This window comes from Acipenser ruthenus, chromosome 3 (genome assembly GCF_902713425.1).
Source record: "Acipenser ruthenus chromosome 3, fAciRut3.2 maternal haplotype, whole genome shotgun sequence".
NCBI lineage: Eukaryota > Metazoa > Chordata > Actinopteri > Acipenseriformes > Acipenseridae > Acipenser > Acipenser ruthenus.
The window spans coordinates 71,288,955-71,312,509 of record NC_081191.1 but is presented as its reverse complement, the minus strand read 5'-3'; the positions used below and the strand labels follow the sequence as shown (position 1 = coordinate 71,312,509).

The following is a 23,555-nucleotide window of genomic DNA, read 5'->3' as shown; positions in this document are numbered from 1 at the left end:
TTAGACGTTGATTCTGTTGGTTTATTTAGTATTCTGTTCAAAAGATTAACAGCATATCATAAATATACTTGGATAAATTATTTTTCCTTTAATACATGCTACACAAACTTATTACAAATGTATGTTTTGTTTTTTACATTTTATGACCCCCTAGAATGCTTATCTGAGATGTAACTGAACCTTATATGTACCCTCGCAAACCCTGTGGCCTTTCAAATACAATAATAATTAATTTAATCATTTTATAGCTATACAGCCTCAGTCCAAAGAAGAATGCTTTAGGTTTCCTGTATTTGTCCAGCAATGCCCTCATTCCTGGTGGCGTTTCTCCAAAGAGAAGATAAAAATGTTCAAGTGTTTACTCAGCTGTTTTCCCTGCAAGCATGAACAAATATCATTTTAACAGAATACATTTTTACACCACTGTTATTAATCATTCACATTTTTTTTCTTTTTCTGGTCCAGTCATAAAAATGTGGGTGATCTTAAATAAGTGCAGTATATACAAGTCTGTAGGTGTACAGCAGCTGATTGTCCTTTGACATTTTTCATGCAGATTAAAGAATCATAATTGGGTGTTCAATTATGGATCACAAACAGGAAGGCACTGTGCCCTTGGCATGTTGCAAGTGGAGCATAACACACCCAAAGTGGCCAGGCATTTGGTTTTTAATTTCCCTAAAATAATACCACCACCCGCATTGCTGAGCAGACCAGATCTGGTTGTCATTAAATCAGCTACTGACCCCTAGTTAAGTCGACCAGGATTCATTATGAACATGTCCAATGAGGGGCCACAATACTGTGGCTGAAATCCAACTGTGGTGGGGTTTGCAGAATCACCAAGGATTACTGTTTCAAAATGACTTTAGACCACATACAGTCCGCCACACACTGCTTGCTAACTAGTCCCTGGACCTTTCCCCCCGGGGAACCAGCCACACATGAAAACAATTTGTGGGCGGAGGCAAGCACTGCTTGTCCTGATCTTGTGGTTCATTGGTTGCATGCCGCATCAAAACCAATAGGGGGTGCACTTGCTACTGACTGCAAATGGTTTATGGTAATGCAAACATTAACCAACATTATTACTTTTCAGTAAAGAACAGTTACATATATACAGTAGAATTGTCAGTGTAGACTTACCCCCCATGGTACACACACACACACACACACACACACACACACACACACACACACAGATAATGACGCATGCGTCAGTCTCGGATTTAGCTCCAAACTGGACAACAGTAACCGAAAACCTGTGGAGCAGACATCAAGACAGCAACACTACAGATGCGAGGATTCGCTTTTTCGTATGAACAGCAGAAGGATGCCGATTCTGTAAAATTACTTTGTGATTCCCAGCAAACATATTTTGCCTCGCTGAAGCAAAAGACTATGATGGACTTTCTCAAGGTTCAAAAGAACATCTTGCAGCAGTGAATTATTTTTAAAAAAGGCGTTACAAAAAAATGTTGAAATGTAAGAAAAGCTCCAATTACACAGCAGGCTTGGTTATTTAGTTTTAAAGTAAAAATAAATAAATAAATCAACAGAATGGTATTTTTTGTTTGAAATCCCAGAAAACTATCAACACTTAGCTACCATTATTTAATATTAATGCGTGGAATAAGTTAGCGATAATACCTTGTGATATTATTCCCAGCACATCTCCACTCTGGCACGCACTTGCCGATTCTTCCTGAGCAACATCCGAAGAATCCGACCCTTCCTCACCAACTATGCTACCCAGCTCCTGGTCCAGGCCCTGGTACTCTCCCGCCTAGACTACTGCAACTCCCTCCTGGCTGGCCTCCCTGCGTCCGCCACCCGTCTGCTCCAGCTCATCCAGAACTCTGCTGCCCGCCTGGTGTTCTCTCTGCCTCGCTTCGCCCACGCTACTCCACTACTCCGCTCGCTCCACTGGCTCCCGATCACCGCTCGCATCCAGTTCAAGACTCTTGTACTAGCCTACAGATGCCTTGACCAGACTGCACCCAGCTACCTCCAGACCCTCATCTCTCCCTACACCCCCACTCGACCTCTCCGCTCTGCCTGCACTAGAAGACTAGCTCTACCTCCGCTACGCTCCCCTGCCTCCAGAGCCCGCTCCTTCTCCACCCTTGCTCCGCAGTGGTGGAATGACCTTCCTACAGATGTCAGGACTGCCCAGTCCCTGACCACATTCCGGCACCTCCTTAAGACTCACCTCTTCAAAGAGCACCTGTAGAACTCCTCTGTTTGTATCCTGGGACACTATCACCCTTCATGTAAATGTGCTTTATTTTGCTCTTATCTGCCCCCTATTTTACTGCATTTAATCCTGTACTTCAGAATACTGTAATCTGCCAAGTGCTTAACCTGTAGTACTTTGTATTTAATCATATCCTGATGTAACTATCACTATTTAATCATACCCTGATGTAACTATCACTATTATCTGCTGTATTATTGAATTGTGGTTGTCACACTTATACTTTGCTTGAACAAAAGTTATTGTATTTCTTGCTCTTATTGTATTACTTGTATTGTAACACTTGAAATGTATTTGCTTACGATTGTAAGTCGCCCTGGATAAGGGCGTCTGCTAAGAAATAAATAATAATAATAATAATATTTCTAGCTGCTATATACACGACTTAGTGTATAGGAAAATTGTGAGCTCGGATGGGCTGAATAGCTTATTCCCGTCATAAAAGGTCTTATGATCTTCTAGCTTTGTAGTACGCTCGGCGCCGCTTAATCGGGATGCCCTGGGAGAAGTAAAAGTATCCAGAATAAGCGGCTGTGCCAATTAAACAAGAGGCATTTGAGACAACCTTACTCACACTTTTTTGTTTGAAATGAAAAGAAAAAGAATGAAATCACATCACATTATGATTAAATGTTAAATACATAATTTAAAATAAGACAATTGTTTTTTTTGATTCCTGAACAAAATTAAATCGCAGTTTTTTTTTATTTCTACATGAAATGAAAAAGAATGAAATCACATCTTATCAGACGAGGCACCTGTGATGGAGATTCCAGTTCCTTCAGGAGTTCAACGTGGTTTAAGCAATTTACGCAAGTCACAGCGTAATCACTCTGTTTGTCGTTTGAAAATGCTGTACCACAATTAAATGAAGTGACGTCCCAATTAAACGACATAAATAGCATTGGGAAGAACCATCTCTCAGAGTTGTGTCCCATTTAAGAAGAAATCCTGACGATCAGTATCCCTATTAGGCGGCGCCAACTGTATTTTTATTTGTATTTATTTTGTATTATTTATTTTTTTTGGTAACAGAAAATGCTAGGGAAACGGGGTTGGAGGTTTATCGCATTTTGAAAAGATTTTGCTAGGAGTAACTCATTTTAAAATTCTTCTGTCTTTGTAATATATCATATTGCATACATCTCCAGTAAACGCTAATTTGGTTTACGTTACTAGTTTCTGTTTATTCATGCATTCTAGTCACACGCAATGACACCTAATTTATCCGTGGATTTCACACATCCATGGACCTGTGTCGCCCTAAGCGCGAGGATAACACACTGTGTGTATATATATATATATATATATATAATATATATATATATATAGTGCCGAGAAAAAGTTTGTGAACCCCAATGATAATTATGGAAATTCCATAAAATTTTACCATGATAGCCTTCTTTAATCAAAACCAGTCTTTTATTAAATATCCAATAGGGTTTATATTAACCAATTCCATGTCTTTTGAAACAAAATGATGTATGAATTAAACAAACAATGAGTAATTAAGATTCAGGGTATGTGAAAAAGTAAGTGAACCCCTGGTTTTATCAGTTCAATTAAGGGGATAATTAGAAATATGTGAAAATCCTAAGGGGTTCACAAACTTTTTCTCGGCACTGATTATATATATATATATATATATATATATATATATATATATATATATATATATATATATATATATATATATATATAAAATAAAAAGGGCTATTTGTAATAACACAACATGTTGCAAAACTATTAATCAAGACTATAAAGACATGTGGCATAATAACTAGAGGGCTGGGTGTTAAAACATGCAGATTCATTTCTTCAGTTCAGCCATAATCACAAGGTATTGTGGCAGTAAAAAGGGATTAACAAATGTTTTCTTACAATACACATTACTCTTGCAGAATCTGTAGACCGTAAGGTAAAACTGGAGTAATTAAATTAAGTAAGGTAAGTAATCCCAATGCTGCTTCATATCCTGACAAGCCTAATATATCTCAGAAATGCCTTCAGTGTTCATTTCATATTGGAGTTGTTTTGTTAAGAATATTAAACCCGTTTCTCATATTATTAACTAGAATAGTAACATTAGGAATATGATGTTGCTATTGATGATGCTGTAGTCTCCCAGTACACTTGTAATTAAGGCATATGGCAAGTTATCTTTCTAGCAAAATAAACTACAATCTCAATGTGATATTAAAGGGATCATACTGTATACCCTTTTTATGCTGACTTGCATTAGAAATCCTTCCTCCTGGTCTTTATTGTGAGGTACTGTTGGAAAACATGGAACAAGTATTGAAGAGCAGTTTGCTACGCATGAGGAATGACGGCTGTATTCATGTTATTTTTCTGAAAAGTGATTTAACATTGGATAGAAAAAACTGTTAGTTCCAAAAATGCAAGCACTGCTGTGATAGATGAAGGCTGCAATATGGTAGAGAAGTTAAGATTATTTTGTGTCAAAGCAAATGGCTGGCCAGCAGCACACGGCTGTACAAACAAGTCCTTTGATCTCCAGCCCTGACATGAAAGAAGTTTGCCCTTTGGGAGTCCACTGGGGTATAAAACTAGTTAAACAGGTTTTTGCTTAGAAAATACAGCTGGTTTATGAGGGGGTCATAAAGCTAGTTTTCAAGGGGACCAAAAGAAGAGACCAGGCTCTAAGACTTCAGAGAGATCCAAAGAGATAGTGCCACTGGGATCAAAGGGTCTTAGGCAAATCGGAGAGATAGGAACAAGGAAGGTGACAAAAACCAGATGTATGGACCTTTGTGGCACTAGGGTCTGAAGACTGCACTGAGTTCAGAGATCTTCACACTAGATCACACACACACACACACACACACACACACACACACACTCACACACACACACACTCACACTGAATGAAATATATGGTAATAGGATAATGAGTTGTACCTTTTCTATTGGTTAAGTGTCAGAGAAAGAGGAAGAGAGAGACACCTATGCAGAAGGGTATTTAATGTCATGCAACAATTGTAAGAACGAGTATTCTGTGTCCTGTACCTGGGACCAGACTCCCTGCATATTTCAATAAACCTAACAACTGACTGAAGAAAAGGACTCTGTGCAGTTTCTTGAATCTACTTACTCACCATCCTCTTTTTTAAGTTACATCAGGTACATATATCACGTGATTTAAACACTTTCATCTCATCTAATACATACAAAAACATGCACACCTTCAACTGCATCGTACAAGGATTTAGTATCTGCCCAAGATATTCATAAAAAAACAGTAGATTTAACAATATGTGATGTATTGCTTCAAGGAATGGCAAATACTTACCACACAGAGGCCATAGTGAACATGTGCTATTGTCACCAGCACTGTGTAGCCAACAAGTAAGATGAGCTCTGACTGCACCAGTAGTCCAGTTGAAACAGCACTGACAATCGCAGCTAATGGAAGCAATAACCAGTGAAAGACCTCAGACCTTGTGTTTGTCATCTGGCAAATAATCAGCCTGCACTGTAACAACAAAAAGAATATGTCAATACAAGACCAAAGCAGACAACTGTTCGTTGTCATTGTCACTTCTCTGTTACTTTGGGGCTCTGAAACAAAACAGTAGGGTGGTGGGAGATGAAGTATGGAGACTCATCAACTACTAAAAATAGCACATCTCAAATGCTTATTTTCAGTAGGCTTTTGCTTCAAGCAATTTTTACAGATGGGTAACTGAATTCAACTACAGTGAACTAGTTTACAGAATGATACCGAGTTTGTGGTTAACTATGATCTTAACCCCAGGTACCATCAATGTCAGTATTTACCTCACAGAGTATGTGACAGAGATAAGGTTAAATCCTATCCCTGCCTACAATCATAGGTGTGGCAATTCCCCCAATTAGGTAACTGAGTGCTAATTAGGGAGTGGACGGACATGCATACATACATACACACACACACACACACATACATACATACAGTGTTTTTGAGAAATATATAATAAATGTGCGCTTTGGGGTTTACACTGCAGCTTCCATTTCTCATATTTCTGTCGGTAACATCTTAGGCCACAGTGCTATCCTGTCTCAGAGCACAAATCACTTCACTGCTGCTCAGTTCTTTACTCTGCCCACGGTCAGTTACTTCTTAATACAGTTCTGGGCATCTGTGTTCATTCCAGCAGTAAATTCATGACTACCCATGAACCTGCCATCTTTATTTGTTATTTCACTATGAAAGTACCCATTGAAACTATTTAGATCGGGGTTCTGGAAAAACAGTAACACATTTTTTTTTTTTTCTCAAAATGAGCCACATGTGGCTGGTAAATATGCACTTACTGTAACATTTGAGAACGTAACTCCAACCATCCACAAGAAAAGCCTGGGGTGTCTGGTAAGAATGTCGTCGGCAGACACCTTCACCCAGGTTGTGAGAAGTGTAAAGAGCAGGGCAGGAGACGCCAGAGGAAGGAGTCCTTCATATGTGGAATTTCTTTCTAGTGTTTCATTCTTTCGTGCTCTGGAAATAAGAGCTCATGTAAATTAAACTAATTAGAGGGGGTTTTTAACCCAGGTTGAACCCAATCGGAGATCTAGCTAATTTTTATAATACTGTTATTCTGTGTTTATTTTTTACATTTACACTATTTATTTTTTTTTTTATAGAGACGGACATCGAAGAAGTTTACCATGTTATTTCAGTGTTTATCATATTAACGCCAGCTTCATTATTTTATTTTTTACGGGTGTGTTTTATATGTGTTCATCGGTTAAAAACCTAAAATCAGTAAGCCCTAGATATGACATAACCTGGTCAGTTTGCCAAGGTTTTGAAATCCATTTTCTTATGTTCTTTCATGGTGGTACAGTGTGTTTTAGAATCATATTTAAACCGCGTATATGTATCCCCTGTATGATTCTAAAACATACTGCCAGGTTGTTAAACAAGCAGGCGATGTTGTGCTGTGTGATTTTAAATGGTGATTATTTTATAGATGAATTGCTCACTTCCCAATGGTAGACTGTGAACATTTGTTTAACATATTTTCCACTGCATATGTCTGAAAGCATACAGTATATACACACATCTGGAAAACATCCAAATGGAAATGGTCTCAACAGCCTCTGGATTATGGTATAAAAGTATTACTGTACAATATACAGCTGTTAAAATTAAATAGATCACATACTGGAAAATATAGATAAAAGGAGACCAGAAGGGTCTTTTATTTTCTGTTCATTCTATCTGACTCTCTTTCTTATTATGAAACAAACAGTCTTACTGATAAAATGGGACTTCAAGATGAATAATATATACCGGTATATCAGATTGATTCTAGTTGCTACAGAAACCTTTTGTTCTCTCAGAATGGATTCTGAGGCTGTACTGATAACCACCAACAGTAAATATATTCATATAGTCACAGAACTTTAAGGACCGTTTTAGAGATGTTTTTTTAGGTGTATTCTTGTTTTTTCAAAGCACTGTGAACCCAAGTGATATTTATCAGCAATATTCCTTAAAACAGACCTTAACATTGTGTAAATACTGCCCTGTAAATAATTCTGTTCTAGATCTATTTAAAAACTAAGAATGTCACACTTATCTTAAACAGGGAATTACACTCAATTATTCAAGGTATACTTACTGATAAATGTTGTAAAGTGTCTGTGGCAAGGAGAGAAAGGCACAGCAACCTGAAAAACAAAAACACGCTCTGACACTCAACACCTACACAGTTAACTGCTCAAGCATTCTTCCTCTATAAAAACAGGCTCCCCTAGGTAAATCACTCACCTCTTGAGCATTCTGCAATTGTTTCAAACAAGGGGTCAAATAAATAGTTGGATGCTGTATAGTGGGACATTTCACACTTGCTGATACGCAGCCTTCAATTGTATTGCTACTACTGCAAATCATTTTTAACAGATACATGTTTTTTTTAGCTGGACTAGAATAAGTGTACATTAATGTTATGCTACAGGGGTAACAGCTTCGCTGAGGGTCCGGCAGTAACATGTGTAAAATCGCATCAGTTGCCATTATTATTTTAGGCAGGTACCGGTAACTGTGAATGCTTCATTCTCTATAGAAGCTAAACTGCTAAGCATTTCAATTGTTTCTTCACTACAGCTATAAAAGTGACTTGACATCAGTAACTACAGAAGAATGAGGCATGTCCTCCCGATGTGTGGCTGTGTTACATAAGCCAGCTCTGGGTAACTCCCTGCTCTAACAGAAGTCAGATGAGCCCTGCACAGCTGCTGCAGACATCAGACCAAAACATCAACTCAACGGGCTAAACTCCTTTCCTGTTGAAGAAATGTTTAAATCTGAATATAGGGCCATTCGACAGGAAGTTAAGAAAGATGATTAATGAGGAGTCCCTCAGACCAAAAACCATGTTTAAAAGGTCAAACATATTTACAGCAGAGGAAAGAAAAGGGTTAGGGACTTGGCATGCCAGATGAGTTTTGTGTGATTATATTTAGCCTACAGATTATGAAACCATTAAATAATAACCGATGGGAGTTGAAATGATTAGCTTGTTTAAACGCCTGGTATCCTGATCTACGTAAATGCATAGCAATATTATTTTAACAATGACTCCTTATGTACAGGGATTCTGACTTTAGGGTTAAACCATTGAAGCCTGATTTTTACCTGCCAACCCTACTGATTTTTTAAAAAAAATTTAATGAAGATTTAACATGATATAAACATAAAATGATGTAGCCTGACACATTCCTGAAGGAATGTTCTGTAGCTATAATTAATAAGGGATTGTATTAGCAACTATTGTATACTAATACACACTTAAACAACAGTTCATGTGAAAACTAAAAGTGGCTCTCTATACTGAGGAGGTGATTTACAAGGGATGTGCCAAAAAAATCACTTCCCCTTTAAAAATGTATTGTTTACCTTTGAAATAACACTGGGTCAATTGCAAACCTGTAGATTTAGTACAGAGCTGCGTACTAAGTTGCGGACTCGCTAATACGGTACGATCTCAGGATCATCCCCAGCTGCATACTAACTTGGTACCAATTGCAACGAAAAAGGATGGGGGACAAAGTTGGGGACTAGCTAATGCCCAGCGTTAGTACAGAGCTCAGGATTAAGATCTTTATTGTAGTGTGCTACCAAACAGGAACTTAAAATGTTATAGCTAACTTGAAATATGCAACTGTTAAGAGCTGAAAACAATTAAAAAGGGCTAATTAAGCAAATTATCAGTTCAATTAAGGGTCTAGTTAAATAATTGAGAGCTCAGTTGGAATGAAAACCAGCAGACACCGTGAGCCCCCAGGACCAGGGTTGGGAAACACTGCTCTAGGGCAGGGATCTCCAACCCTGGTCCAGGAGAGCCCCAATCCTGCAGGTTTTATAGGTGTCTTACATCATCAATGGCTAAAGAACTGGAACACCTGTGGGATCTTGACTAATTAAGCCAATAATTGGTGCAATTAAGTCACTGAGATCGGTTGAAACAAAAACCGACGACCCTGTAGCTCTCCAGGACCAGGGTTGGAGATCAGTGGTGCACAACTCGGTCCTGGAGACCCGGTGTCCCTGCAGGTTTTTATTCCAACTGCATTCTAAAGTACTTTACTGGACCTTATTAGAAGCTTAATTGGTCCAATTAACTAATTTAGGGTATGGTTAGAACAAAAACCAGGAGGGACACCGGCCCTCCATGACCTGAGTTGTGCACCACTGCTCTAGAGCAACAGGGCTTACTTTGGGTTCATTGCAATTGAGAACATTTTTAATATGCAGCTGGGGACTATCAGGAGCTGCTTAGTTTGTTGCAATTGGTATTAACTTGCGTACTAGTTTAGTACCGTCCTCCGTACTAACCACGGGATCATCTCCAGTTAGTACGCTCCGTTTAGTTTGTTGCAATTGACTCTATGTTTAAATGCCATCTGGTGGCGAGATACTGTAACTACATATAATTTAACGAGACAGACAATATCTTAAAGGGAAGGTAATCTGAATTGTAACACAAAAAAACAAAAATAAAATGAAGGTAGCGAGGACATGACCAAAACACTGGAAAAGACAAGATGATTAAACAAGACACAAGTTTACACAAGTGGGGAGACTTACCTATAACCATGGCTATTAAAATATCCGTAAAGAAATAACCAAAGGGCAAAGGCCTATACCACGCTTCTACACCAACTACTGCACTCAGCAGATACACTGCTGTTAGTGTCTACAGGGAGAGAAAAGCAACAGAAAAGGGTGATGTATTCTCATCAGTGCACAGCCTTTCCCAATCACATACACTGCTTGTTTTTATTATGTACCCCAATAGCCTGTATTTATTACACAAAATTGCAGAATATTGATAATGAAATACAGTGTACTTTTATTATTATTATTATTATTATTATTATTATTATTATTATTATTATTATTATTTTTATTATTTACTTCTTAGCAGATGCCCTTATCCAGGGCGACTTACAGTCGTAAACAAAAATACATTTCAAGAATGCTGCAGAAGTCCCGTTTGGTGAGTGCTTCTGAAATACTAATAAAATGCTTCATTTAAGTTTTACGTTTTAAATACATATGTTGACAAAAGGTCACACAGCGTTAATTGTGTGATATTGGAACAGCACATAACAACGCAATTTGTAAACTTTTCAAGATAGGGTTTCATTTAGCCACGAGTGACATATTGAGACATATATGAAGAGATTGAATGAAAACTTAATGTACAAACACAGCACAGCCATACTGTACCCTTTGCCCACTGTGTTTCTTTTGCTGGTCAGTACAAAAGAATAAAAGAAAACTGTGTCCATTATAATGTAAATAGACATACTATTTTTTTTCACCTGAAGACATTTCTGTTCATCACTTTGTGACTCGCTACATTACATCTTTTTGTGGGATTAATTGCAACTATCACATTTTCCAAATTATAAGGGGTAGCTAACACAGTGGTTCCAGTTGATCTAGCATTTTTCAACTATGTTTGCTCATCCTTATAGAAAAACAGACATAATTATACAGGGCATTCATTGTAATGCACAATAAATATTTGCTGTAGGTAACATTTGCCAATCATGTAAAAAAAATGTAATTAAATGCTGTCGAAATTAGTAGAATGCTGTTCCAATATTACATATCCCCACACAGAAGCTAAATAAAACCCCACCTACAGTATATCTGAAATCCCATTGATCTAGAACAATCTGGAGAGAGTGCCATCTGCTGGCCATACACATGCTCACTTTTAACTATTGTCATGGTAACCATCACTGCATCTATAAGTTACAATATCTGTACAGGTTATATTTTAGCCACATATATGTACACTACTTATAAACTGGATTAAGATTTTATATGTGGATGCAGATTGGTTTCACTTACTATTTGACTGATATCGTATCCCCAGGGCAGGTAGAGGACTCCAGTGTTGTATTTTTCCCAGTGTGAAAGCAGGAATGTGAGCAGAATGACGCACAGTATAGAGTACAGGGTGTAGGCAGTCACCTCCCGCTCTGCCGCGAGTCCAAAAACTGAGAACAGGGAGAGTGTGAAGAGGGACGTCGCCCAGCTGTCCAGCCCATGGTCAAACAACTCTCCAAGAGGGCTGCTGGACTGTGTCCTTCTGGCGTGCTTTCCATCGATAGAATCTGTAAGGTGAACACATTCTGACTGAGTCTCTCAAGACACTACACTAAACAGGCAGTTTTAAAAGATTCCATAAATATCATCAGGCACTGAGAGTAACGAGGAAAGAACTGCAGCTGAATGTCACTTTTCCAGTACACAAAACACACAGTACCCATGTAAACGCTCCCACTTCCAGTCAAGTTGCTGCTGGTATTCATTTTACTGTCTAGATATGACAACAGTTCAGCTGAAGACCTTTTTCAAAATGCTTGAGAACACTCCATGTGGAAATATGTTTGGCTGCATTGTCAAGTTGATAATAGTTAAAAATACTGAAAAATAAATAAATAGCGAATACCTCTATGTTAAATAAAGATATTGCAGGAAAACAGACAGTTAGGTAATGGCTATTCTCTAAGACATGATGAGTTCAGTAGTGTTTTAACCACAGCATTGCATACTGTATGTCCTTACCTAGAGCATAGGCAGAAAAGGTAGCAAACCCAGACAAACCCCACACCCAGTTTGGAGCATGACTACCCCCAGGAGCTGAAAAATAAAACAAGCAGATAGAATTTTTTTGTCATTGATACGGTCAAGATAAATATATATATATCTTTAATAGGATAACAAATAACATTAAAATAAATATTCAAACAGTATGCAGTACCAGCTAAGCACCCAGTGTCTAACAAGCACGCATTAGGAAAAGAGTTTCCAATCTAGCACTTACTGTACTGTATGGGACTGGAAGACAGGGCAAGGGAATTGAATTTAAAGGGAGGATTGAAAGCCACTTTAGATGTGATGGGATGATACATTATTGAAGATCTACAGAGAACCCCAAAAATAATCATACTTGTCATTTTCCATTAATCCTTCCACCATTGCAGACCACTCTAGATCATTCTTAGTGATGGAAGGGTTTCTTTTCATTCAATCCATCACGCACTTCATAACTTTAAATATTCTTTAATCAACTGACAATCAATGCTTCAAGAGTACAAGGCAAACACAGCAAAGCCCTTTTTAGCAATCCTCACAATGCCTTAATACAAGATTAGTACAAAATACAGTAGATCGATATAGATGATGAATAGTCAGACTGTGGCCTCCCTATATTCCCTGATATTGATACTACAACAAGTTCAACACCAATGTCGTTACCCGGGTTCATTTGGATAACTACACTAGTGATGTACGTACAAACGTACACACAGATGGACAGGCACTTCCTCATGTCCACAGACTCTGATACTCTGATACTGGGTAAGCAGTTCTCCACATATATAGACAATGTATGTAGGTATATACCTTTTAGAAATGCTAAAAGAAACTCAAGATCAATGGCAAACGCCTCGACTAGGTCTTTTAGTCTAAATGTTTGTCATTGAATTTGAGTTTCTTTTCGTATTTCTAAATTCGGCACAATTGCGTGTTTAAAAGTTACTAAAAGTACTAGTATGTGTCTTTGTTGGGCATGCGTACAGAAACCATTCCTATATCCCTGTTAGCATGGATATGCATCCCTTAGGGCAGTGCTGCCCAAACACAGTCCTGGAGAGCCCCTATCCAGTAAGTTTTGTAGGTCACCCTAAATCGCTAATTTCTAAAGACTGGGAACACATGGAAGTTATTGATCAATTAAGCAAATAACTTGTTCAATTAAGGGAACTCTGGTCATTGGGCCAGTTTACATCCTGGGAAAATGTCACGACTTACTTGTTAAACTGAGTTAAAAACTAAAACATATCACAGACTCACCATCAAATAAAAAGCACAATACCTGATGCAGTGAAGTTCCAATCATAATAGGACAGCAGGAAGTAGTTTAATAAAATCATCAAAAATCCAGTAAATGTTAATAAATTAGGTGCAATCCATAGTGGTACTATCTGTAAGAAACCAAAATTTAATTACATTTCATTAGTACTGCTGGTAAGCAAGAACACGCAAGTGGCAAGATACTGTAGAGGTAAAAATGAGGTGGGGCAGAAGTGCCCACATATATTAGCCCACATATATTCCTAAAGCATTAACAGCATTGTGGCCAGCCTGAATTCCTTTTTGATGAGGTTTGTGTAAAATCGATATTTAAATGTTCAAGGAACAGCAGTACTTTTAGAAATACTAATAAAACCAATGACATTTTCGACTTACTGTATAACACTATTACTTAAGAATTGCAATAGAGATATTATTTAAGTAAAATCTGTAAATAGGAACTTTAACTGATCCTGAAAGACTTTTTTGTGTAAACTTTTTATTTGGTGACAAAGTGAAAAATATGCTGTACAGTAAACTGCTCTCAAATAAGATGGCTTTTAGGTAGGTGAGGTGAGAAGTGCTTGCTTCTAGGCAGTAAATGTCTCTGTGACACCAAGCACGCCAAGGTCAAAGACATGCTATACAGTATGAACCAGCTGCTACTAATGGTATTAGAAACAATGTATTAAGTAAAACAGGATTTTTATAACCCTTTTTTACTTATTGACATTGCCAAAAGCTGTTTGAGCATTACAGCTACTCACAGACCCTTTCTTCATCTTGAAGGTTGGGGTGGTTAGCGCTGGGTCATACAGTGGGCAAATACAGTAATCCGTTGTGTAATCGCCTGTCACATATCTGCCCTAACTGTTTATTTACCATTTAACTACAGACCAGTAAGCCTGACTTCTATTATATGTAAACTTATGGAAACTATAATAACATGGAAAATTACCTATATGGTAACAATATCCTGGGAGACAGCCAGCATGGTTTTAGGAAAGGGAGATCATGTCTAACTAACCTACTTGACTTTTTTGAGGATGCAACATTGAAAATGGATAACTGCAAAGCATACGACATGGTCTATTTAGATTTCCAGAAAGCTTTTGACAAAGTCCTGCATAAAAGATTAATTCTCAAACTGAACGCAGTAGGGATTCAAGGAAATGCATGCACATGGATTAGGGAGTGGTTAACAGGTAGAAAACAGAAAGTACTGATTAGAGGAGAAACCTCAAAATGGAGTGAGGTAACCAGTGGTGTACCACAGGGATCAGTATTAGGTCATCTGCTATTCCTAATCTACATTAATGATTTAGATTCTGGTATAGTAAGCAAACTCGTTAAATTTGCAGACGACACAAAAATAGGAGGAGTGGCAAACACTGTTGAAGCAGCAAAGGTCATTCAAAATGATCTAGACAGCATTCAGAATTGGGCAGACACATGGCAAATGACATTTAATAGAGAAAAGTGTAAAGTATTGCATGCAGGCAAAAAATTGTGCATTATAAATATCATATGGGAGATAGTGAAATTGAAGAAGGGAACTATGAAAAAGACCTAGGAGTTTATGTTGACTCAGAAATGTCTTCATCTAGACAATGTGGGGAAGCTATAAAAAAAGGCTAACAAGATGCTTGGATATATTGTGAGAAGTGTTGAATTTAAATCAAGGGAAGTAATGTTAAAACTCTACAATGCATTAGTAAGACCTCACCTAGAATATTGTGTTCAGTTCTGGTCACCTCGTTACAAAAAGGATACTGCTGCTTTAGAAAGAGTGCAAAGAAGAGCAACCAGAATTATCACAGGTTTAAAAGGCATGTCGTATGCAGACAGGCTAAAAGAATTGAATCTATTCAGTCTTGAACAAAGAAGACTACGCGGCGATCTGATTCAAACATTCAAAATCCTAAAAGGTATAGACAGTGTCAACCCGGGGGACTTCTTTGACTTGAAAAAAGAAAAAAGGACCAGGGGTCATAAATGGAGATTAGATAAAGGGGCATTCAGAACAGAAAATAGGAGGCACTTTTTTACACAGAGAATTGTGAGGGTCTGGAACCAACTTCCCAGTAATGTTGTTGAAGCTGACACCCTGGGATCCTTCAAGAAGCTGCTTGATGAGATTCTGGGATCAATAAGCTACTAACAACCAAACGAGCAAGATGGGCTGAATGGCTTCCTCTCGTTTGTAAACTTTCTTATGTTCTTATGTTCTTATGATCAATCTCTTCAGCAACGTTAGTTTATTATTGAATAGAGAAAATTAGTTCAGAGATCGCAGATCCCACCAAAGTTTTCATACACTGTTGTATGTGCACCGTGCACACCCATTGCTGGTAGTGTCAAGTGAGCTGTTCAGTGTGTTGACTTGATATGTAAATAAATCCTGTTCTCCTGCGGGGCATATCAACTTCAACCTCCGTCTCGATCACCTGCCTGCCACTCAGCAGCGAATGCATGCATCCACGGCAGACGGCTACTCTGTCACAAGCATTAGTACCCTGTATCTTTCTAAACAAGGGATTTAGGCGGAGCTCTCTAATAAAAGCTAAATCTCAAAACAATAATTGTGTGAATATAGTAATTGTTACAGCTGTGTATAATGGGATTTAAAACATTATTCATTTATCCGACTTATTTTACATACTCGCCCTTACTCTGGCCCCACCAGTCGGATACGCGAATGATTACTGGACTACTTTAATTGACAAATGGCATGATATGGTAAACTTGTGTCACTTTAAAGAGCTGCTTGTTTAACAACACTGTGAACACAAGCAGTGCCATGCTGTACAAGGGTGGAGACCAATACAAAATCACCAGGACAAACATGTGACCTTGTGGCCCAAGGCAAGCATGATATTTTCTGAGTCACCAACACAGCATGTTTCACTGTCCAACATTTTTTCTTTCCTTGTTTTAAGCCACTGTATACATATTATTTAATAAGACTATATACACATTACACAGGGTGCTTTATGAACCACATACCATAAGAAACACATTAAAGAAAATGTCCTTTTAGTTTAGTTTCATGTATGCAAGTCATAGGTGAGTAAGAAAAGTATCCAGGCAGGCCAAAATCAAGTCACACAGCACTGCACTGTGTAGTTTTGTGCAAACGGTTTATGTATAGTCTATTACAAATACAGATGCTGTTCTGAGATTTATCATTGTGTCAGATCTCTTCATTATGCAGTCCTCTGGGTTTCAGGATATAATTCTGTACTGGCGTTGAAAAATGTACCATGTCATGGTTGAAATAAATGGTATGTTTTTTTTGTAGTTTATAAAAAAAATGAACCACTGGATTGTGTCTTGAAAGACCAGGGAAACATTGCTTTAGAAGGTAAACTGCTTCAGCTGCAAAATTACTGTCGAATCCCCTCTTTAATTACTCTAAATAGATTTTAAGATGTAAAAATGACTTTGGAGCGCTCACTGATTTCACATTAAGTGTTCAACTCACCTTCACTATCCAGTTCCACAGGTGCTGCATGACATACACAGACAAGGGGTTTGTATCAACTGCACTGTACTAAAACAGAAAAGAAAAGAATGGGTTACTTAAAACCTACAGTAAGACTGGATGTCGATGTTAGTTTAACGGTACAGTGAGTCATGATTTTTCTGTGTTGATTTGTATAACGTCAATATTTGGTTATATTGTATACATGTATTTGACCCATGTTTTTGTTAAATAAACATGAACACCTGCACATAAACTGCATTCTTCTGTCTCTAGGTCACAAGGGTCACTATCTCACTTCTGACACTACATGTGACAGGGTAGCGTCACAGTCCAGGCTGGCTACCGGCAGGAATTAGACCCAGAGACAGGAAGCTGCATTTTAGGCGCTGGTGGGACCGTTTACTGAACAACAAATAAACACAAAAACAGGAACAAAATAAACACCACACAAAGGGCCCAAATAAAAGGTTCAAAATAGAGAAAGGGGCTTGTTAGCAGGAGGTTCCAGGTTCAATCCCAGCTCACCCACTGACTCCCTGTGTGTGACCCTGAGCAAGTCTCTGTAAGTCGCTTTGGATAAAAACATCTGGTAAATGACTAAGTAATACATAAAATAACAATAATATTAATAACAGGAAGGCCAAGAACATGGTCCAAGCTACAAGGCCAAAGTTTAGTCACCATATTACTGTATATACAGCTATGACCACCTAGAAAAAAACTATTGAACATAATTTAGATATTTTATTTAACATCACGCAATCAAAGAAACTATAAAATGATATTTCAAAAGTCTACCGGAAGCCATAATAGTAGTACAGTATTTCATGTTAGATTTCCAAATGTCAAATCTTTCCATTTTTGTCAGTTTTTTGTTAAGTATATAAAAAACTACAGAGTGGTATGTAATTCAATATGTTAACATAACATTTTTCAGCAGGTTTCATTTGGCTTTATGAAGCAAAATGTGTTAATTCTATAGGGTGATGCAAAACATTTGTACAGATCACAACGCTGAAGCATTTCAGTACAGTAAATATTCAGTGCATAAAAAAATAGGCAACAATTGATACTGGCACTTCAAACCTGCACTATCTGCAGTCAATTGAAAATGAATCCCAATGCCAGTTTATACAGGTACTAGCCGTTTCTATCAAGTCACTCTAATCACTGAGCTTCAGATTCTTTATTCAGGGTATCATTCTGTCCCACTACATTGCTGGAAGTAAAGAATATAAATGAAATGGACAAAAATGTCATCCTTGTGAAGTGCAGTGCTCAGGTAAGCAAAAAAAGGGCAAAGATAAATAGGAGATTTGCAAATCACTTGAAATTATTAACTCAAGCAGGTGGCTAACTTGAGCTGACTGTGAATAAACAAACAGGCCACAAGAGAGCCGTCTAAATGAAAGTTTACGGCTTTCAGCAAGATGATGAATTATTTACACAGAGCTCAGTGTGCACTGCGTTTAAATTCAATGTCTGACGGACTCAAGGCTATAATTAAAACCACAGTGACCACACAAAATGTCAAACGACTTTATTATTATGTAAATAAAAGGCATGATACAATGCACAAGTGACCTTTCAGCCTCACATAATTTTCTTTGGTGTTGTGTATATTTTTTCCAGAAGACTCGATACTAATGTCCATGACTAGTGCGTTAATCAACATCAAACAGATGTGCAGTTTCAAAGTGACTTGACTGAAAAGCTTAGTTGAATACTAGTGTGTCTCTACAGCTACTGTAATGAGTTGGCAACATGGGAAGGATTCAAAACATGATTATTTGGAATCTATACATTGGCAGTATAGTATATATTTATATATTGTTCAGGACTTATTGTAGCATGCCAGAGATCAAAAAGGAAGTTCGTATGAAACCCCTGCATCTTGCACAAGAAGGCAATACATCTTTTTACATTTTTGTACAGTGGTTAAGATCTGGTATGGTAAGCGCAAGGTACCAAGTTTGTGGGGTTGCCTCACCCTGTTGATCCCCACATCTGAGTTAGGAACACTGGAACACCTTAATATATTTCTAAAAATGTATTTTTGCAACAAATGAAGATTCAGCTGACTTCCCTTCAACTTGTGAGACATGCTGCAGTAAAATGAAAGAAACATTTGGCAATATAGTTTCATGGAATTAATTTCATGTCAGCTAACTAGAGACTTAATTGTTTGCCAGCATATTTCATCACATTGAAAGCATGCATTCTTTCTTATCTTTGTACTGCAGATGCAGAATATTGCGGTCATCTTTCGCGTGATTAAATAAATGGAATGGATACTTGCAAATTGTCCCCTAGGTTCTTCAATGTAAACAGGTATTCCATTAAAAACATGCATTGTAAATAAGTATAGATGGCAACTATGCCAAAGATTAATCCTCAATTGGAGTTTCCTAAAAAAAAAAAGGGAACAACAGACCAGTATTTCTGTTCTCCTACATCAAGTGAAAGCAATTACCTCCTAAACCAATGACCCTGGTTATTAAATATTTTAAAAATACCCTCTGGTCTCTTTAATGCTAAAATGCTCACATTACTCTAAAGATGAACAAACTCTCTTGTTCTCAAATGTATTTTTTGTCAACCAAAACCAAGCCAGCTGAGAATATAACCAAATATGTCAATCACTGACATATATCCACCACCAAGCTGAAAACAGAGCTTTCCTCTTGAAATCTAGTTCATCGTGACCTACAGCCACCATAAGAATATGTCAAATGTGTATCCCAGCTTCATCCCAACTGTTGTGCTTAAAAATGTAATGAGCAATTCATTCTAATTTGATAATTGGTTCTCTATAAAAAAAGTGTGACACACAGACAAAAGACTGAACAGACAGACAGGCTGCCAGATTGCATACGCTCAATAGTTTGTGCTACAGATTTTCCAAAAATGAAAAACAGATTAGAAATGTCTTATCCTCAAGCACCACAAACCAGGAGGAGTGACCCAATTATTTTATGAAGTGTGAAAGTGTGGGTGCCCTTCACTTCAGAATAAAGGGCAAGCTTCAGATTAAAATGTACTAGACACAGAACATATAACATCATCTGCAACCTGTAACTGTACCTTACAGAGCTGGTGTTTTCCAGCTGAAACGCATACAGAATTATTCTAATGAGGCTTTCATGATGACAGTTACCAAGGGTTACGCTAGAGGTCTACTTTACATGGGGGGCTGTGTAAATCAATTGCTGATGCCAGTGTTTACAGATTGAGTGTTTATTTCCAAAATACATTTGTAATGAAGTTAATCAAAGAGGTGTACTAAATTGTAAAGTGCAAAAGGCAACATGTTTTGTACAACACAGAAAGAATAAAAGAATAACACATCTAGTATTTGTGCATGCAACTATCAATCACTGAGGAAATCTGAAAGCTCAGGCATGTTTCCTTTCGTGAGTCAAACCGCGTTTAGAATCCCAACACCCTTGAAATTCACCAGGCTTTATTTGTGTTCCTTCAACGCCATTACCACCGCGCCCTTCTTTTTAATAAAAAAAAACATGACAAAGCATCTCCAACGCAACTACATGTAAACCCCAAACTCTTTGTCTGCCTGTTATCGCTGCTGCGTAAGCATGACAATACACTTGACAAAGGTGTTGTTTGTTAGTTTGCCGAAGGTGTTTCTTTGCTTTTAAATGATTGATTAACTGCTTTTGCGCAGCATTATCTATAAGATACACACATGACTTCCTAATAGTTTGTCTTTGGTGTAGCCAGTAGACTGTATAGCTGTTCGATACATCATAAAAACACAGCAACATTCAATCTCGTGTGGTATATGCAATATGCACGTTTAAGGGATTTCAACACATCGTTAGTCTTTTTTTACCTTATATTTTTCGAACCCAGCCAGCTGTTGCGGTGTGACATATTGGTAGTTCAACATATTCTTTATATTTTGCACTTCTCAGTTCTAAACTAAAGACAAGTGTTCTTCAGCTCTGCTGCCTCTATGACCATTCGAGCTGTCAAACTCGCAGCTATGTGGATCCTCCTCAGCAATCAACTTTATGCATCAACTGCGTCACTTCCTGATTAGAAATCCAGGTGGAAAAAAAAAGTACTGTATAAGCCTTGTGTTACCATCTTACTGTACGAGTGCTACACTGTATCATTCATGTGTGTGAAACAAGTGTAATAGGAAATATGGGCATTGTGTGGTGTATGATGAAAAGTACATTGTAACTATTCTGTACATTTGTAATCATATTCTTGCTGTGTGTTACATTTGTTTCTTCCCATTCACATTTTGTCTCCCTACTCGCACTGGTAATTCCAGCTGTTAGCCAGCAAGCGTTGCGTTTTAGATTACTCTTTTTATTTTATTTATTTATTTTTGTCAGGTTTCACCCTGGATCATGAAGCCCTTACAATGTCAGCTTTCAGTCATTCCTTCTTCTGTACTGTATTCATAGACAGTAGCAGAGGTTAATGAGAATGATCAAGTTGAGTTGTACATAGTGAAAATAAATATATTGGTAAACATTGGTAAAAATAAATAAAATAAATAAATAAATAAATAAAAACCAAAAAACCAACATGAGTGCAATAATATAGGTACATGGAAAGGATAGTAAATTACAAACTGTGGACATTTACCACATTTAGTCCATTTAGTCCATTTAGTCCAAAGCCAATCTAATACTGTACCATAAACAAGGCAAATCAGAACAGTAACAAATAGTATTAAGGATTAGCAGATTAACCTCTACCCCCCCCCCAAAAAAAAAAAACAATTAAAATAAAATAAACTCAACTCACATCACATAGTCGTTATGACTCATTTATTCAGAACTCACTATGTACATTTCCCCAAGCCCAGGGTGCCTGATAATCCCCCACAGCTCTGTCCAAAGTGCTGAAAGTTGAGGTAAACCACAAACATGGTTGAATTAACTCATTTAATAAATTCTGTGTTGTGAGTTGTGACAGAAGAATGGGATGGTTTTGCAAAACCGTATTAAAGAAAAAAAACAACTCTGCTTAAATGAGTGAGGATGTGCAAATAATACATGAGAGGATTGAGATTGTTGTTTACTGCCATCCTTGATTTAAAAAAAAAATTGGAATTAAAAGTTATAATGGTCTATTGGTGATGACTTGGGTTGAGAGAGAAAAATAAACCTTCAATGCCAAGTGGTAATTTACATACAGTAAATAGTATATTCAACTGGTAAGGTATATCAATAAAATGCCTTAGAAGACAGAGTTGTCTAGCACTGAAATTAGTACAGCATATAATTCTGGGTAAAGAAGTGAAATCTGTCATACAGGCATTTAGCAAATAAACCAATAAAAAAAGCACCAGAAAGGAAGTGAGTGAATGTTGTCGGTTGCTAAAAGAAAATAATAATTTACACAAATACATGGGCTGAGTATTTTAGCTACGACTCATACTTATCAATTGCTTTGGTGATAATTCTAGCAAGGGTTTCACTCACTGTCTTTCCAATCCATTTTTGCTTTGATAGTTTGCATATTGTCTAATTCACAGCCCTCAGTTATTCACTATGATTATACCTTCATTTATCAAGAGGTGTCCTGGATCATCTACAAAAATCCTTGCTTCAACAGAGTACAATTTATTTTCTTTTTTTTTTTTTTTTTTTGAAAACTGTAGTGTTTATGGTAATGTTAAATTGTCGGATATGTAGTTAGACATTCCCTAATTTCTACACTGTAAAGAACCAAAATAATTAATGATAAACTAATTTTAGGATAACTAGTTTCTATAATTGCTGTCAGTAGACCTACTGTCAAGTCAGTATGAATGTTATATAACTTCACTATCTTAATAATTCTACATTGGTTTAATTGAATCTGTGAAAGTAGGCTTATAAATGTTGTTTATGGTTCCCCCATATAGTTTGGGGGAAATTCTACAATCCCTGGGTTTACTTGGCTCTCGGCCAGTAGCCTCTTAATCCTGCCTGTCTTGTAAGTGAGATCATTGTGAAGATGTTTGCAAGAGGATGAGCTCCTTCACTACAGAGTATAAATAATGCTGCATTCACACAAGAGGGCAGTGTAGGTAAGGACATTGCATCACCTCATGCACAATAAAAGACGAACAGACTTAAATTGTTCTTACTTGTTTTGCAGGGATCTTGTGGTGGATTTTCTTGCTTCTTTTTGTATTTTCTTGAATATGGTTATAGAGCCCTATTTCACAAAGTGTTTTATGAATAAAATAAGCTGAAACACGTTAGTTAAAAAGCACAATATTAGCAAATCATGTTTTTTTCTCTCTTGGACCATGATGAACTGTTTGCTCCCTCGGGCGGTTGTACATTGGTACTGCATGGTCTGTAGGCAATTATGTTTATTACAGTACACACCGGTACTGTTATGATACATTTTACAATGTATTCACCGATCTATCTAACACCATACAAAATAAAAGG

General features: G+C 37.4%; 1 protein-coding gene across 2 annotated transcripts; it reads right to left on the bottom strand.

Annotated features, from left to right (window-relative positions):
- On the bottom strand, positions 1 to 23,422 carry LOC117394999 (ethanolaminephosphotransferase 1-like). Of its 2 annotated transcripts, none has more exons than XM_033993815.3 (10): positions 23,243 to 23,422; positions 17,125 to 17,193; positions 13,663 to 13,771; positions 12,351 to 12,425; positions 11,631 to 11,896; positions 10,353 to 10,461; positions 7,885 to 7,933; positions 6,575 to 6,755; positions 5,571 to 5,753; positions 1 to 375 (listed from the first exon to the last, which is right to left on the bottom strand). In XM_033993815.3, the coding sequence occupies exons 2-10, from the start codon at positions 17,152 to 17,154 to the stop codon at positions 310 to 312; spliced, it is 1,068 nt and encodes a 355-aa protein (XP_033849706.1). In that variant the 5' UTR covers positions 17,155 to 17,193; positions 23,243 to 23,422; the 3' UTR covers positions 1 to 309. The 2 variants fall into 2 exon arrangements, with proteins under 2 accessions (XP_033849706.1, XP_033849705.1); XM_033993814.3 differs by lacking the exon at positions 23,243 to 23,422 and adding an exon at positions 20,981 to 21,149.
- Positions 23,423 to 23,555: the final 133 nt, after the last annotated feature.